Source organism: Meleagris gallopavo, chromosome 3, assembly GCF_000146605.3.
Source record: "Meleagris gallopavo isolate NT-WF06-2002-E0010 breed Aviagen turkey brand Nicholas breeding stock chromosome 3, Turkey_5.1, whole genome shotgun sequence".
NCBI lineage: Eukaryota > Metazoa > Chordata > Aves > Galliformes > Phasianidae > Meleagris > Meleagris gallopavo.
In genome coordinates, this window is record NC_015013.2 from 63,961,821 (window position 1) to 63,979,583 (window position 17,763).

The 17,763-nt window shown below is 37.2% G+C and overlaps 1 protein-coding gene across 1 annotated transcript in view; it reads left to right on the forward strand.

The window, feature by feature from the left end:
- The first annotated feature begins 2,229 nt into the window (after nucleotides 1-2,229).
- The window catches only part of PI15 (peptidase inhibitor 15), a 42,824-nt gene continuing 27,290 nt past the window's right edge, over nucleotides 2,230-17,763 (forward strand). The window contains exon 1 of the mRNA XM_019614362.2: nucleotides 2,230-2,347. Within this exon, the coding sequence (XP_019469907.1) occupies nucleotides 2,230-2,347 (118 nt within the window). The remainder of the gene's footprint in view (nucleotides 2,348-17,763) is intronic.

Sequence of the window (17,763 nt, forward strand, 5' to 3'; positions counted from 1 at the left end):
TTGTTTGCATTTTATCAGGGGCAGGTGCAAAAGTAGGCTACCAAGTAAAAAGTAATAGTCATATGCTATACTATTACTTCAGTATCCTTAATATTTCTTCTACCCATACAACTTCTTCTAAAATGTAGGTTAACTATCTTGTACATTAGCAGATTAATTGAACAAAACACCATTATAGTGCAGGAACCTGATCTCAGCAAGAAACAATATATACGTAACCACAAATTAAAACAACAGAGGATAGAAATAAGGATTTTCCAAACTAGAAGTCTCTCTCTGAAAGGCACTTTCCTCTTTTCCCTTGCTCAGAAGTTCTCTACATAGGGGTATATATGAGATTACATGAAACAAGGCAAGAAGAAATCTGTTGTTTTCTTCATGATGACTGTATGGCATGTTTCAAGCTTGAGAAAACCATGTTTAAAATGTGCGGCTGTGCTTAAAATTCTGGCTTATGTCACATTATTGAAAAGCATAATATACCATGGTAATGGATAATATTATGAACTGTGTCAGTTTGTACAGACTGCAGTTACATACTGCAAGCTGCAAGGGAGAAAAAAGTGAAAAAGGTCAGTTATATGTAAATTGTTTCTGCTTACCAGTACCAGCACAAAGGAACACAAATCTGAAAACAGGCAAACCGCTGAGTAAATCTACAAAATTCACAAATATTGCATTAGACAGAAAGAGGGTGAGAAGGAGGCTCTTAGCTACAAAATTATCTGAGACATACTTCTTGAATTTTCTCCTTATGATTTTTGTCTTTGATGTTCATATCATATCAGATTTTGTATCATGCCAGTAAGAGTCAACAGTTCTCCCAAGCTCCAGAATACCGCATCCCGGTGTGGCTGCCGGGCCAGCTCTATCATCTACTGCTAATTCCATCTGAGAGATAGTGTCCTGATACAAGAGATGATGTGGTGCCACATCTTGTGTGATACTGCACAATGCTGAAGGACTTGGGGCACCCTATGCTCAGCTGATAATTTTACTGATACATTACCCAGTCTTATACACAGGCTCTCTAGTAAACTGAGAGCACTACAACATCAATCAAGTGCAGCTACTTCTCCGGGAAACTTTGTTTTCCTCAGATATGACAATTAAATGAAATGTCTTTTCAATATGCACTTTTTGACACCATTTTTGAGCAAATAAATGATAAATAAATGAAAAAAAAGAGTTGTAATGCAGCATTGCTACAGTATTTTTGCTATTGAGATATCACTATTACCTTCTGTGGTACTTTGGTGAAAATGTGCGTACTCTTATATTTAACACCTTTAGCATCTGAAAAGTCTATATTTTTCAGTGTAGGCAGCCCTTTGTATGTAGTTCCTTATTTTATGAATGCTAGTTTTGTGGTTGTGCCACTGTGGGGCTGTGGCTGCAGTGGTGATTACTGTTTGTCTTCAGTGCCCAGTGTGTCTCTTTTACCATTTATACAAGCAGTCTGATGTTGTGGTGGGGATAGAAGCCAAAGGCTAGCATGTAAAATCCAATATACAGAAGGCAATTCTGTTTGACTCCTTCTTAACATGCTAACCTATAATTAGACAAGAGCCACTAAGCTGAGGAAGAGGAGAAACTTGAAGCAAAGCATTGAGTCAGATGGAAAGGATAGTTCATAGCTCAAATGACCTAAATAACCTCTGAAAAAGTTCAGCTTTCCCTTCATGCAAGTACCGAAATCCTTTATTTTGCAAATTGTTTTCTCATGTCTACCCATTCACTTGCGTACTTCAACAATATTCAGCAATTTATTACTGGTGTTAGCTACTTTTTTTACTTCACTCTACAGATGGTATTAGTTTAGATTGGAATTCGAAAGCCGTTGATGGTACTTGAGCTCAGTCTCTGGATGGCAAAGCTCTGTGTACATCCTTTTCAGACCTTCAGTTATGTTGCAGTCTCTCTGAAAGCAAGAGATCTTTACTTGCAAACTACCTTGTGTACACTCTTTCCTTTCAGATTGTTGTGTAAGCAAGGCATGGTGAACCTAGTATCATTAGGAATTGTAGATTATCTGTGGTGGATGCTAACATGTGGTGACTGCTAACATTTCTTATAACCTTGAGCTTTGCCATATGAGCCTGGAGGGGGGGAACAGGTAGGAAAAAAGCAATCCTTCACCAGTACTCTGTCATTAGTGGAAGAAACTATTTTGCTTAAATTGCTCACTGCATATGGGAAACTATCGGATAAACAAAGACACTGTGTGGCATGACGTTCTTCAAGATTTATGAAAAATATTTTCTGAAGGAAATGCGCATGTTACTGTCCTCTACTATTATGATGGTAGGACCAAAAGTGCTAGAAGTCCATTGGCAATGCAAAGAAGGTGAGAAACAGAAAAAATCTGACAATACTAAAAAAAAAAAAAAAAAAAAAAAAGCTGGTGTTCTTTTTAAATCATTACTTAACGAATGCAAATTTACAAGAAAAGTAGCTGTCAGGATCAAATATGCATGGAGGTGTGCCGCTGACAGAAGTTCAGACATGTCACCAGGAAACAGCTCTATGGGAATGAGGCTAAAACGAGCTACAGATAAAGTGTCTTTGTGAATACAATGTTTAATGAGATCTAATTATTTGTAGAAATGTAAAAAAGAGATTATTCATACTGTTGAGCTTTAAAAACATAAGAAGGAGTTTGAGCTCCTACATAGTCAATGCAGGCTTCTTCAGAGGGCTGGCCAAGATGAGGAGGTTAACTTTGATGTTCAAAGTCATTTTTATAATGGAAATATTTGTCATCACTGATTAGATAGTGAAATAATTCTCACTTAGCCACGTATCTCAACTGCTCAGTGTTACAAGTTGTGAATATCCTCTATCAGATTCTATAACATTAATACTCAGCCCACTTGTTCATGAAGCAAAAGCCAAATTCCAGGTGTGACCGGCTGACCATTATATTAGAAACATGTGTTCTGAGGTTGTTATTTCAATTTGCATAACTAAAAAATGGATCATTTCTTTTATTACTGGTAACTGGTTCTAAATGAGGTTATTGAAATAAATTGACTCTGCTTTTATGTGAAGAGAAAATCATGCTTCTCAAATGAAAACATTAATAAGTAATGAAAGGACAGAATTTAATAGAAAAGATTTAATTAAAAAGTCGTACAAAAGAAGGCAGAAACAGAGAATAAAAAGACAGAAAAGTAGAACTAACTAATAAGTGCAAATAATTTGTCTTATTCAGCACTCCAGGAAGGAACACTGAAAACACAAGAGTGTTTTGTTTATTTCAAACCACAAAGAATTACCAACTCTAGCACAGCCATGACCTGGAGAGTAATACTATTCTTGTATGTTTGAAAGGATGATGATGTAAAATAAGAGTTCTGTGTTAGGTTGCTTACAAAATGGCAAATTATAAGTGTAGATACCTATTATTAGTCTGCTGTTTATATCAATGAACTCCTAAAAATTAAGTAAATCTCTGAAACAGTATCTAAGATAGTTCTGTAAAAAAAAAACGATGAGCTCATTAATGAATATTGTTTTTAGAGGGGGAAAAATAAAGGAGTCGCACTGAAATTAGTCTCATTTCCAAGAGATCTTGGATTAGTAAATTAAAAGTAATATCCTTTAATTCATTATTTATTATTTATATTGTCTCTTTCTTGTTACCTCATCAATTTTTCAAGCCAAAATTTCATGTACTGGATGGACTTAAAGACTTACAAAGGAATTGCTTTTACACTCATCTTACTTCCAAAGATTAGTAACAAATCTATGGATTACCTTCTGTCAAAGATGCAAATTATCTTTGAAACAATGACAAATAAATGGTGCATCTGGAACTCAAAGCAATGGAAATGTCATTAGTATATCAGTTTGTTAATATCCATAGGAGATAGATCACTGAGGATGTTTTCAAAGAATGAATAGAAAACATAGAGAAAGAAAACTGAGTCAGACAAGTTTTTCACTTCCTTATAGAAATCTGAAATGGTGCTTCCTGTTGTACTACACTGATCTTGTACAGTATATCTAGTATGTCTTATAGCACAAAATAAACCAAATGAAAATCAAGCAAATCATAATCTGAATCCAGATCATATTTTATAGTGAATTGAGAGAACAAAGGGACGGGCCTCAACCAAAGAGGCAAAGAGAATCAGCAAAGGGAAAATGATCCTGCTTTAGAGAAACTGTTATCTGTCAGTGTCCACACACCCTCAATGCATGATATATAACTTCTACTTCTGTTTTATTAACAATTTTATAGCAGTGATATTTAATTGGTATTGTACGTCATTGCATATTGAAGGGCAATGATAAAAGTAGACATCAAAAAGAGCAAATACAAGCCTATGCCTTTTAATGAGAGATGGTGAAACAAATACGTGCTCTGATCCAAAAATGAAAAGAACAATGAGCATAAGAAAGATAACAGAGAAGAAAAGTTGAGGATTAAAGAAGGAAAGGAAAGCTGTGAGCTGAAGGAGACTGAGAAAAATCATTCTATCAGGCAACAAATGGCTAAAATAATATTGTGGGGAGTAAATAATGGAAAATATTTGTAAATGGCTAAGTGGAGAAAATTCCTGAATTTAACAAAAGATGCTTTTAAGTGCACAAAATATAGGGTGTAGTATTGAGTACTGAAAAAAATTTATATATACATACATACATATATATATATATATATATACACACACACACACCTTTCTGTTAAACTTAGTGATGTTCCTGTATTCATTACAGGATATGCAACAGTTTATAGCTTATTTAAATTTGCCTTCTAGAATTACTTCAAAATATATCATCGTTATTTAAGCAATTTTTTGTATACTGCCAAAAATAAATGGCTGTTCTCCAAATCTGAACCATCAGTTCGCCTTCTACCAGGCTCCCCTGGACTCCTGGATACTTTCAATTTAGATGTGAGACAAATGCAACTTACCTTGGCTTTTGTTACCAAATGCACCATTAGGTTAAGGATATGTGTGGGTCAAGGGTTCAAAGGCTGATTTAAATGATGTCTGTAGTGCAAGAAGGAATAAAGGTTTACCAAACAGACTTGACAATAGCATCTTGCACAGAAGATAATGTTGAAAGTAGTCATGGAGCTCTCTTAGAGCTGACAAAGATACTGCACTGAGAACAGCAACATGGCAAGGTATGGAACTTGGAGAAGCAATTGGATATCAGAATTATGAGTCGCAAAAGAAAAATTTTCACATATTTTCTAGGTCACTATTCTACGTATGGAAATAGATACATGTAGTTTAAGAAACTCATAAGACTCTTTAAAATTAGAAGAACTTTGACCTTTAGTTTCCTTACAGAAATCACTATAGACATTACTAATGCCAAACTATCTTTTCTGCACTTAACTCTCTTGTGCTTTGTCTCTTAAGCTGTCTTAAATATTAGAAGAATTTGTTTTCCTAGCATTTCTACAGAAATGTGTTATTTATTATACATCTGGAAATAATGTATTATGTAGCATATATAGCTCTCTCAGGGCATTTCCTTCTAATGTATATTTTGGTAAACTTAGAAATTTAAGTTATTTTTATTGCAATTACTTAAATACAGACATGAGTCTTGCTGATAATTTTTCAAAAACTTATCATATGTCACTGAATGCATGGTCCTAATTTCAGGAACTGATTGTGAAGGGGAAAGCTGATTGACAGGAGAAAGCAAGTAGAGTTAAAATTTGTCCATTTAAGGTGAGTCACCACATTAATGCTGTGCGTCATTTTATTATGATCACTATTTTGAGAATGTAATCATTTATGAAAATATTTTCATTTATATGTAGTAATTCAGTTGTAAATTCATCTGATATGAAGTATTTAGAAGAAAAGTGCCACAATGAATAAAAATATTGGCATCCGCAAGTTTTCAACAAAACCATTACACTGGCATCATGTTTCATAATCTTCCGCAAATAATTTCAACCTCTGAAAATTTTCTGAAAAAGAAAAACTTCAGGCATAATCACCTTTTAGTAAAACCTCCATACTAAATGGCCTGGGAACTTCACATGTAACTGGAAGTGTTTTCCATTTTACTGTTATTGAAAGAACTATTGTGAGATAGTTTTTTAAAACTAATATGCATATATCATAACTATTACAGATGCCACTATTAAAAACAAGAAATACTCAAATATTAAAATATTACCTTTCTAATGATAGATGTTTTACAATGACCAGAAATTTTGTGCCATTTCATTACAACTCTGAGAAGCAATAGCATAGAAAACAAACACAGATGTTTTCTAACTTCAAATGACAAATGGACTATCAGTATTATTTGAGGAATAACTCCTTTTTTTTTTTCTTCATTATTGAATCATATCAATTTGCACAGGGGAAAGCAGAAGGAATCAAAATCTTCACTTTCCCCGGTGCATTAGCATATGGGGAAGTTACACTTCTAGCTCATTACTGATAATAGAAGCAGACAGTGATATCTTTCCCATGTAAGGCCAACACAACAATCCACCTTACCAACCCTACCAAATATATGTCTCAGTTGTGCAGTCATACTGTATCATCCACCGACTCCTTTGCACCCTCTTTGATGTGTGCCAGTAAACTGAGCAAGCCTTCTAACTCTCTGTCTCCATCAAGATCCAGACCATAATTCTAGAAACTTCACTACATTCTGGACATTTCACAACTCCTCTGCAGTCACTGTCTTTCTTGCATGGTACAAACTGATTAAAATGAATCCACATTGGATTTCTTTTCCAAAGAAACAAATTTTGATCCGATGCTGTTCCTTTTGCTTGGTTGCGCTAAATTGGATATCGGGATATAAGGAAAAAGTCTCTTACAGTGAGGGTGGTAAAGCACTGGAACAGGTTTCCCAGATATGTGGTGGATGCCCCATCCCTGGAGACTGTTAAGGTGAAGTTGGATCAGGCTCTGAGCAACCTGATCTATCTGTGGATGTGCCTGTTGTTGCAGGAGAGTTAGACTAGATGACCTTTAAAGGTCCCTTCCAACTTTAAGGATTCTATGATTCTATGAAATTTTACAACCTCAGGAGAACCAGTTGCAAAAAAACTGTGTGGCTCATAAAATTTATCCTCAGATTGATAAGGTATCGTATACCTCCGCAAAGATGCCAAAATCCCAAAGCTCTCATCCACATCAGCAGAAACCTGTTCATTCCCCCCTTTCCCTTCCTCCCCTCCCTTTTTTTTTGAAGGCAAGGAGTGATTGTGGTGTGAAAATATTGCAGCCTATACCCTCTGTAACTGTCTTGTTTGCATATATAAATATTGTTTCTTTAAGAAAAACAGGTACTGGCACCAATATTAGAATGTATGTTTTAATATTTGTGCTCATACAGATATCAGTCTGTTTAAAGTGAGAAGGCTGGATAACCGGCACACACAGCTGGCACAAAAGGGAAGCTGACCTTTCAGTATTTACCCTGGTGGTGTTTTCAATGGCACTTACCTGGCTGACATTGGCGACACTGCTTTGGAAAGTGCCAATTGACTTTGCAAATCTGAAAGCTTCTTTGCAAGACATTTGCTATATGACTTGCTTAAACTTCCTTTTCTGGGGCCCCACATTTTGTAAGCATTTAATTTTTTTTTATAACCTAAGTATCCAGTGGAAAAATCACTGTTTTGTTGTAAATAACCTGCACTCTGTTAAAGGTGCTATGCCTTCTAAGCAGCTCAAATCCTCACGTGCCCCTCTGCTGTAACTCCTTTAGCTGCGTGGCTTTGCAGTTCTCTGCAGCAGCTGTGAATGTAAAAGTGGAATTACTGGGTACAAAACATCATGGTATAGAAGGTCAATTAAAAGGGATATTACTGGGAAATAGGAGTTCTCTAATAAACATCTCTGTATTTTCCAAACACCTGTATACCCATGCCCATACTGCTGCCAAATGTAAAATATAGTAATGCATAACTCATACTACACAAGTAAAAATGTGATAAATAAATTGTGTATCTACTTAGAAAAACATGTCCAGTTATTTTGAGAGATGGAGTAGGAAGTTTGAGCATTGTGAATAGATGGCTACTGAGGAGAAGAGGAATTGGAGTTGCCAATGTGAGGCGGGTATTGCACATCAGCAAACCTGGTGAGGCAGAATATAATGGACTGGGTGCTGCTGTGAGGGAGTGGGAGTAATAGGCCTGGCTACTAGTAGAAGATCACAGCAGAAGTGTGGAGGAGAGGGGCAGAAGGAAGTGGAGAAGAGAATCTGGTGGTTGGATGATGTCCTTAAATCAACATTGGACACCGTTAAGTTTAAAGAAGAAATGAAGGAAGAACATTTCTTCCTGCTCTGCCCGCAACAGGCAGTCTTATGCTTTCATGATTTCCCCTTGATACAACAAAATGTGCTACATGGAACGGTTCCTAAAGCTGTCAGTGCCTCCAAAACAGTCACTGCGTCACAGACTTTTTCCTGATACTGCGAAATAATTTACCCAGTGTTAGGAATGAGTATTTAGAGGTGCTAACAGTCAAGGCTACACACTGAATTGTAAATGACTGGCAAATAAGCTATTAATTAAAATAGAAATTGATTCCATCTTGTGGGATTTAGGGAGAAATAAGATTCTCACAAGGTCTCTTCTGAGTGTTCTTTTAGTACAGCTAAAGGCAGCATTTTAATTTTCAAATAATCCAACCCTATAATTAAAGTTACATTTTTGCCACAAATTTTAAAATATTAATGAAACTTGAATAAGTCTGGCTGAAGTGCTCCAGGGCAAAATATAGAAATATGCTAACGAGCCCCTTCTTCAAAGATCTGCTTATGAAAGAGCCATATTCCAACGGACAAAGTTCATGGGTCTAGATGTTCTTTGTAATTCTAATTAAGTCTTTCTTTATTAATCAGTTTTTAAACCATACCTTCCTTTTATGACATGGTAGAATTATATATTTAATTACATTTATCGGGAAATTTAAAGAAAATATAATAACATATAATAATTTTAATTTCTTTGTCTTAAACATTGTGTTGATTTTTTCCAACTAGAATGAGTTGCCATTGAAAACTGAGGTAATGTGTAGGATGACATAAATTAACTCTTAATAAATGGATCATAAATATTCCTGCTGGTATAATTTATAAAGACCCTGTTCTTGCACAGCAGGATATGAGCAATTTATTGAGAAGAAGAAGGAATTACTAACAACCTATAACAGAAAAATTAGAATGCTCAATCATGCCAAAATAAAATCAGAATTAAATATCATTACTGATCCTCGGACAGTTGTGTACTGAGTGTTCAACTTACACCATCAGGATGTGGGGGAAGGAAATTTCACCTGACATTTAAGCTATGATATTGTGAAACACTAGCACCAACTCAGAATTGTAATAGCTAAATAATACAAATTATGCTGAATGACTTAAAACTGTCCTGTGCTCTAGACATACTAGCTATATCACAGACATAACCTCCAGTATCTTTCCTTTGGCTTCTGGTGTTCCCGGGAACAGCTGCCCCCTAAAATCCTTCCTCTAGGGGAATGACACTTAGGATCAATAGAAATATGATGCCTCTGCCTGGTTTTGCCCAAATTAAAAAGACATATGATTAAAATGAAGCAAAACCCAATACATCAATATGTATTTCATGACAGGAACGTTCTTTATTGTTACAGATGTTTTGTTTGACTTAAGCAAAAGTGCTGGATTCGCTGGGTCTGTAGAAGAAATGTTGCTCCAAGAAGCATTCAAAAGTGAGGGCCTGGATGGTGCAAGGTTTTATGGACACTGATGCAGATGATTCAGTATTGGTTACCTGAACACGTTTCACAGATGAAGATACTCTACTGGAGCCATAATCAGCCTGGTTTGCCATTTTGTTTCAGTTATAATATAAGTGAGGAAATAGACCTGTTCTTTCCCTACATCTCTCACATTCAGCATGGCAAGCAGCTTTTAAGATGTGTGGTGTGGGAACTAGAAGTTGAGTTCAAGATAGAGTTGCAATTACGGCAGAGGATGTCTCAGTGTTAAAATCTGTTTCCTAGAGCTAGATTAATAGAATATATTATCACAGAATATCCTGAGTTGGAAGGAACCCAGAAGAGTCATTGCATCCATATCCTGAATCCACACAAGACCACCCAAAAATCAAACTCTATCCTTGAGTGCATTGTGTAAACATTTCTTGAACCCCAGCAGCTCAGTGCTCTGTCCACTGCCTTGGGAAAACCTGTATCATATGCATCTCTCCCAGCTCACTAAAAAAAGCTCTGAACTAGGAGGATTATGAGAACCTGTGCTGCTATTTGACCAAAGTACCTTGCAGCTCTGGTCATATTAGCACTATGTAAATCATAGCAGTTCTCAGCTTGAAGGGACCTGATATCAGCAGGCTGATATTGCTGCTGATTTCATCTGACAATTCTGCTTGAGATTATGCTCTGCCATGACTTACAGAATCACAGAATGGCTTGGGTTGGAAGGGACACCAAGGATCATCAAGTTCCAACTCCTGCCATTGGCAGAGTCACCAACCTCCAGATCTGCTACTAGTCCAGGCTGCCTAGGGCCCCATCCAATCTGGTCTTGAACACCTCCAGGGATGGAGCATCCACAGCCTCTCTGGGCAACCTGTTTCAGCACCTCACCACTGTCTCTGTGAAGAACTTCCCCCTGACATCTAATCTAAACCTTCCCTGCTTGAGTGTAAAACCATTCCCCCTTGTCCCATCCTTACCTACCTGAGTAAAAAGTTGATTTCACTATAAAAGGTTGTTTCCCCCTACTTACTGCAACTGTGAAGAATATCTACTGCAACTGAAAAATACCTATATTCCCACCTCAGTTCAGAAAGTGTAATATACTTTAGAGATGGCTAAATCAAGACATTCTTTTTCCAGAGAAAAGATTGAATTAATAACTCTCAGAGAATCAAACTATAAACAGGATTGTGCCATTACAATTTATCTGTTAAGCCACAGTAAAATTAAATGCTCTATTCTAACCGGCAGGAAGGGGTGCAAACTTCAGTTTCTTCCTCAAATATGCTGTTCAAATAATTTATACAAATAAATTTACAGTTAAACAGTCAACCACATTTTATAAGTACATTCAGTTTAGACTAGGTTTTGTTCAAAACTTCACAGGATGATATCCACTCATCTTGGAGTAAAAACTGTTTTTGGGGAAAATGTTCAAATGCTGCCTGTGAAGCAATACTGTGAGCCCAAAAGCAACATAAATTTTGTTAAATTATTCTGTTAAATTATGTGTCTGGAGACAATAAAAACCACCAGCAAAGTTCCCAATCCTATTCCAAATCAGTTAGCAGCAAAGGACTTGGAACAAAATGTTTCTGAGACAGGATGGTAAGCATTGTCCTTAAGGCTTGAATTTGTTGCAACTCTCTGGGTATATCTACTAAACAAAACAAATATTAATAATTAAAAAAAAAACAACCCAAGAGTTATAAGTGTGTGTCTGTGAGCTTGGAAGACAGGAGAAAATCCACAGGAAAAAATAGACTATTTCTGTGAGAAAGTAACTGTTTTTCATGTCAGCACTTCTTTTTTTTTGTTCAGTCAACAATATACTTATTGATCTTTAGCAGCTAAGGGGAAAAATTCACTAGTTTTATAATTAAAAAAAAAATAATTCTACAATTAGAACAATTTCCTGTATTATTCTTCTAAGACATATCTTTACAGAAACTTAAATCATGAGATTTTTTTTCTTAATGATAGCTTGCCTTCCTCTCATCCCAGCTCCCCAGTGGCTTTAAGCTCTGACATTAGGAAGCATTTCTTTACTATGTGGTTAATGGAGCACTGGCACACAGGTGGCACAGAGAGGCTGTGAGGTCTCCTCCTTGGAGATCTCCAGAAGCTGCCTGGACATTGCCCTGGCCACTCAGCTCTGAGTGTCCCTGCTTGAGGAGTGATTAGGCTAGATGTCTTCAGAGATCCCTAACAACCTCAACCATTCTGGGATCCTGTGGTTCAGCGATTTCTCCGTTGGTTGAAGTCTTTTTTGGATTTCATATTAGTTGCAGAATGTTAACGGATGATAAATTTTTTTAATTGTTGATCTCAAATAAAATAAAGCTGAAAAAATAAACTGTACTTAATCTCAATTATAAACAAAGTAAAAGCTCCCCTAAGTAGAAATAATTGCTTCCAACCATTGTGAATAGGCAAAAAAGGAATATTTTTCAAAATAATGCCACGATACAATCATATTTCTGTCCTCATGCAACCACTGCATTCAAATTTTAAAATGAAACCTTTTAAACTGGTAACATAAAAGTAAAATGTTCATGCTATTTATTTCTAACTTATAAAAATTACATTCAAATAATTGTTCTTTTATTTTACGTGCCTTTAAAATCCAATTGTAATTTGATTCATTTACTTTCATGGACAACTGTGATTACTTTTGAGTCACTTAGGAGAAATAACCAGTGAAGACTGCACAGAAAAACATTTTTATCGATTTTGCTTTCCATCATAGTGATGGAGATATTCCATGATAATAGTTATGGTTCCTTTTCCCAAAAGTAAATAACGGTGAAACATTATGAATGTCTTTGTTAAGTGCTGATCTTTTAAATATTCTTCAGGCTCCTCTGAGAAACAGTTGGGAACCATGATCTTTGTGAATTCTGATGATGAACTACCAAACAGCATGTTGCAAAAACTGTGCTAAAGAATGCATAGTAATGCTTGTTCATAAAAGGAAAAGGTTTGCAACGCCATCTTCTACAATGGAAAACACTTAGGCGCTTGTGTAATTTCTGATAGGTTACATGGGATGTTTATGCATCTTTTTACACTGGTAAATCTGGCCTTAGGAAAGCTATGTCCGGTTGTTTTTTGCTGAGTTCTGCCTCTCAATCACCATTAATGCTGTCCTCAACAATGGATTTGGCCGAGACATTTTCAGTTGAAGAAAATGTTGCAACATTAGAATAATTTTGTTTTGGATGAAGGTTTCCCGCCATTACAGAACAGGTAATTATCTCCATGTATCCTCTCTTCTTTCACTGTCCTTTTCTTTTGCGGTATGTTTTTAACCTGCTCAAGAAAAAATTTCAAAACCGGTAGAGGCACACTGGGCAAAAGGTAAAAGCCAGGATTTGAGCATATCCAACAAAGAAGCACTGCTCTGCATCAAGCAGAGACTGAAATTTAATAATTGGTCTCCTACCTTACAGACTTATCTGCTGAAATGTCTCATGCTTCGCCATTTTTGTGGAAGTCTGAAGACAGTTACCACATGATGAGCACAAGTAGGCATGGTACCTAAAGAGGCAGGCCTGATTTGAAATAGCAGCACTTTTTGTTCATGTGACACCGCAGCATCAAATAGAAAACCAGAAAGTATATTAGCCAAAGATGTTTAAAATCAAAAGAAAGATGGTCTGGGTTTTGAGTCTTCCTTTGGTTTTTAACTAAAAGCCAGCTTTTATAATTCAGAAGATTTGTAAGCATGCACTGTATATAGAAGAGCCTTTCTTGCTTTCTTTCTTACTTGGTGATGCCACTTTTTCTTAATCAAATTATCCACACTTAAGGACCGTATACATGTTTTCTATTAGGAAAACATTGGTGATGAAGTAAAATATCTCACATCCAGTCCTTTGTTTATTTACAAAGACTGCTGGAATTCTGTCTCCTCAAATCCAGAAAGGCTCAAAGAGCAGAAGATATTCCCTTCAAAACTGAAAGGATTTTAGTCAAAGTTTGTGCTAAAAATCTTCCCTTCCAGGGTTTCTTCAGTGCCTATTCTTATTGCTTGTCCAGCATGTAGCTGGGGCATTCTTATGATTTTTTTTTTTTTAATTTATTTCTGCTGCAGCTATTTAAAAAAAAAACAATTATACATCTGCATATATTCTTGTTTGCATGTACCTTTGGGAAGGGAAGATGGTTTGTTTTTTAGTTTCAGGAGATGTAATGGTGCCTAACTGATTTTTATAACAATTTTAAAATATAGTTAGTAGTTATACCCACAATGTCAGAGGTTTAAACCAATCCAGAATAAAGCAAAGGGAAAAAATGATCTCCCCCAAACTGATCAAGGCAATAGATTCAGGCAATTGCAAAAATATAAGAACAAAATTAGTGGATAGACCCAAATCCCATTTTTCAAAGTCACAACACTTTTATGTGGTCACAAATCATACAGCCATAAATCAAATACAAAGGGAATGGCCACAGGGTGTAAAGGGTTTATTCACTTACTGATAAATTAACTGAACAACAACAACAACAACAACAACAACAACAAAAATTCAATGAGAACTTTCTCTTTTTGTATTAGTATTTAATTCATTTAAAAACCTGCATTATAATAGTATGATAAGGTCCTCAATCTGACAAAGACCAAATATGAACAAGTGCTTTCTAAAAAGTGTGATGAACACAGAGAATGAAAGATGTTTGATACATATTATATATAAAGTTCAGCAACTGTCCAGTGCTGATGATGTACAAGGACAGCTACTACACTTCCCAGTGACTAAAGGGAACTCCATAAATATTATCATTCCCTTAGATTAGGTGTTTTTTTTTTTGAGTTTCTTGACTATGACAATATTCATAATCAGCTATAACTCTTAACTTCTGCTGCTTTCTAATGATACACCACTTGTACCTGTATAAGTAATAAATGGCTTGGTATGAATGACATAGAGGTGAGATAAAGAAATGCAAGGCACATATGGAACTGAACATAGCAAGGGATATGAAAAATAGCAAGAAAGGATTCTATGGGTACATTGGTGAGAAAAGAAAGATCAAGCAATGTGTACTCCCTCTGATAAGTAAGAAGGGAGAACTGGAAACAGACATGGAAAAGACTGAGGTACTCAAGTTCTTTGCCTCACTTTCACTGGCAGTCAGTCCCATGTCTTTCAAGTACCTGAACATCTAGGTGGAAGGTGAGGGAGCAAATCCCTCCTACTGTAAGCAAAGAGCAACTCTGAGACCACCTGTTAAGGTTGAATGTGCACAAGTCTATAGGGACCATTGAACTGCATCCCAAGCTCCTGAAGTAACTGGCTGATGAAGTTGCCAAGTTGTGAGTGAAGGCCCTGGAGACTGGAAGAAAGGGAAACATCACTCTTATTTTTAAGAAAGGTAGAAAATAAGACCTGGGGAGCTATAAGCCATTGAACCTCATGTCTGTGCCTGGGAAGAACATGGAACAGATCTTCCTGAAAAACATGTTAAGACATACGCAAAGAATGTAGGTGATTCAATAAAGCCAGCACAACTTCACCAAAGGAAGATCATGCCTAACCAATCAAGTGGCTTTCTACAAGGGAGTAACAGCATCAGTAGACAAATGAATCATGTTGTCTACCTGGACTTCCGAAAGGTCCCACACCAAATTCTTATCTCTAAATTGGAGACATATGAATTTGAAGGGTGGACTGTTTGATGGATAAGGAACTGGATGGATGGAGTTATGGCTCTATGTCCAAGTGGAGGCTGATGATGAGTGGTGTCCCTGGGGGTTCTGTCTTGGGATTAATGTTCTTCAAAATCTTTATCAACAGCCTAGAGAGCAGGATTGAATGCAGCATCAGGAAGTTTGCTGATGACACTAAGCTGTGTGGTATTGTTGAAACAACAGAAGGAAGAGATCCATCCAAAGGGATCTTGACAAGGTGGAAAAATGAGATTATGTGAACCTAATGAGATTCAGTGAGTCTAAGTGCAAGGTGTTGCACTTGGGTCAGGACAGTCCTGGAAATATGTACAGACTGGGAGAAGAACTCACTGAGAGCAGCCCTGCTGGGAAGGATTTGGGAATTACAATGGATGAAAAGCTTGCCATGGGCCTATAAGTCCAGAGGACAGCCAAAAGATGATCAGAGGACTCAAATACCTCTCCTGTAATGAAAGGTTGAGGTACCTGGGCTTGATCAGCCTGGAGAAGTGAATTGTGGCTATCCAGTATTTAATAGAAGCTTATGTACAAAATGGAGACTGGCTTTTTACATGATCTGATAGTAATAGGACAGGGGTGAACAGTTTTAAAATAAAGGAGGGGAGATGTAGATGTTAGGACGAAATCCTTTACTCAGCAGATGATGAGGCACTGGAACAGGTTGTCCAGAGAAGTTGTGGAAGACCCATTCCTGGAGATGTGTAAGGCCAGATTGGGTGGAGCTCTGTGCAACCTGATCTAGTGGTTAGCAACCCTGTCCACAGCAGGAGGGTTGGAACTTGATCATAGAATCATAGAATCCTTAGAGTTGAAATCCTGTAAAGGTCATGTAGTCCAACTCCCCTGCAATGAACAGGGACAAGCACAGATAAATCAGGTTACCCAGGGCTCGATCCAGACTTGCCTTGAAAGTCTCCATGGATGGGGCATCAACCACATCTCTAGGCAACCTGTTCCAGTGCCTCACTATCCTAACTGTAAAAGACTTTTTCCTTATATCCAACCTAAATCTACCCTTTTTGAGCTTGAAGCCATTTCCCCTTGTTCTATCACCCCAGACTGTGCTAAAGAGTCTGTCCCCTTCTTTCCCATAGCTTCCCTTTAGATATTGTCAGGTCATCTCAGAGCCTTTTCTTTTCCAAGCTCAACAGCCCCAGCTCTTTCAGCCTGTTCTCATTGGAGAGTCATTCTACCCCTTTGGTAGTTTCTGTGGCCCTCCTCTGGATGAGCTCCAACAACTCCATGTCTCTTCTGCACAAAAGAGTCCACATTTGGACACAGTACTCCAGGTAAGGCCTCACCAGCAAAGAGCAGAGGGGCAGGATCACTTTCCTTGACCTGCTGGCCATGCTTCTTCAGATTATATGATCTTTAAAGTCTCTTCCAAACCAAGCCTTGGTCTTTGGACATTTTTGTAACTACATCAAATGAGATGAATAAGATGTGACTACTATAAAAAATCCAGATCTGATGTGCAGACTCTATCAAGTTCTGATCCATATCTCAGCTCCGAAAAAAAAAAAAAAAATCATAAAGAGCAACCAATATAGATCATAATGATACTACATATTGTGGTACATAAGTAGCAGAGTACTCACAGAAGCTTGTAAAACAGGTTACATACAAAGTTTTTAAGGAAATTCTAACTAAAAGTGAGAAAGAGAGAGTACAGTAAGAAGCAGTGTGTTCCCTCACATTATTGTTTCTCTTGGGCCCAAGAAATTTGGAAGCATTTATGGAGCCAGTCTGAAGCCAGCTGGATTCTGGTGAATTTTAACCTCAGCCTCTCAATAGCTGAAAACGAAAATACAGAAAACCTTTGCAAGCTGGTATAGCAGTCCTGTGAAGACTGGAAGCTGGTCAATCCCACTGTTAGCTCAGGGTACCAAATCATACTAAATAAGTGAAACATTGTCTCTAGTGGTTTGGATAAAAAATAATAACCAAGATATAGGACTTTGATGTAAGTATAATTCAAAAGTTCACCTCCGATACCTAGTTTTGCTGGAAAATGTACTTGTTGCAAGCTTCTTTCCTGTAGCTTTGTGCTACATAGTACATATAGGAAATAGCATTCTACTTTGTGAAGCAAAGCTTAATGCAGCTGCTCTGAATCCACAGTTCAAAATTCCTGCCCTGATACCTCTTGCTGCATTCACACAGTCTGAGCTTTTGGGAGCTGAACACCCAGCTTTTTGGCTTTGCTGAAGCCAACCAACCGCTCAGCATCCTCTCAGCTGCCCACGGGTGGAGGTGGCAGGGGAGTAGGGCCCTCTCTCGACCTTTTCTGGGACACAACTTTGGCAGGAGCAAGGCCAGTTTCTGACGGGCGGCAGAGCTCGCTGCCGTCCAGGT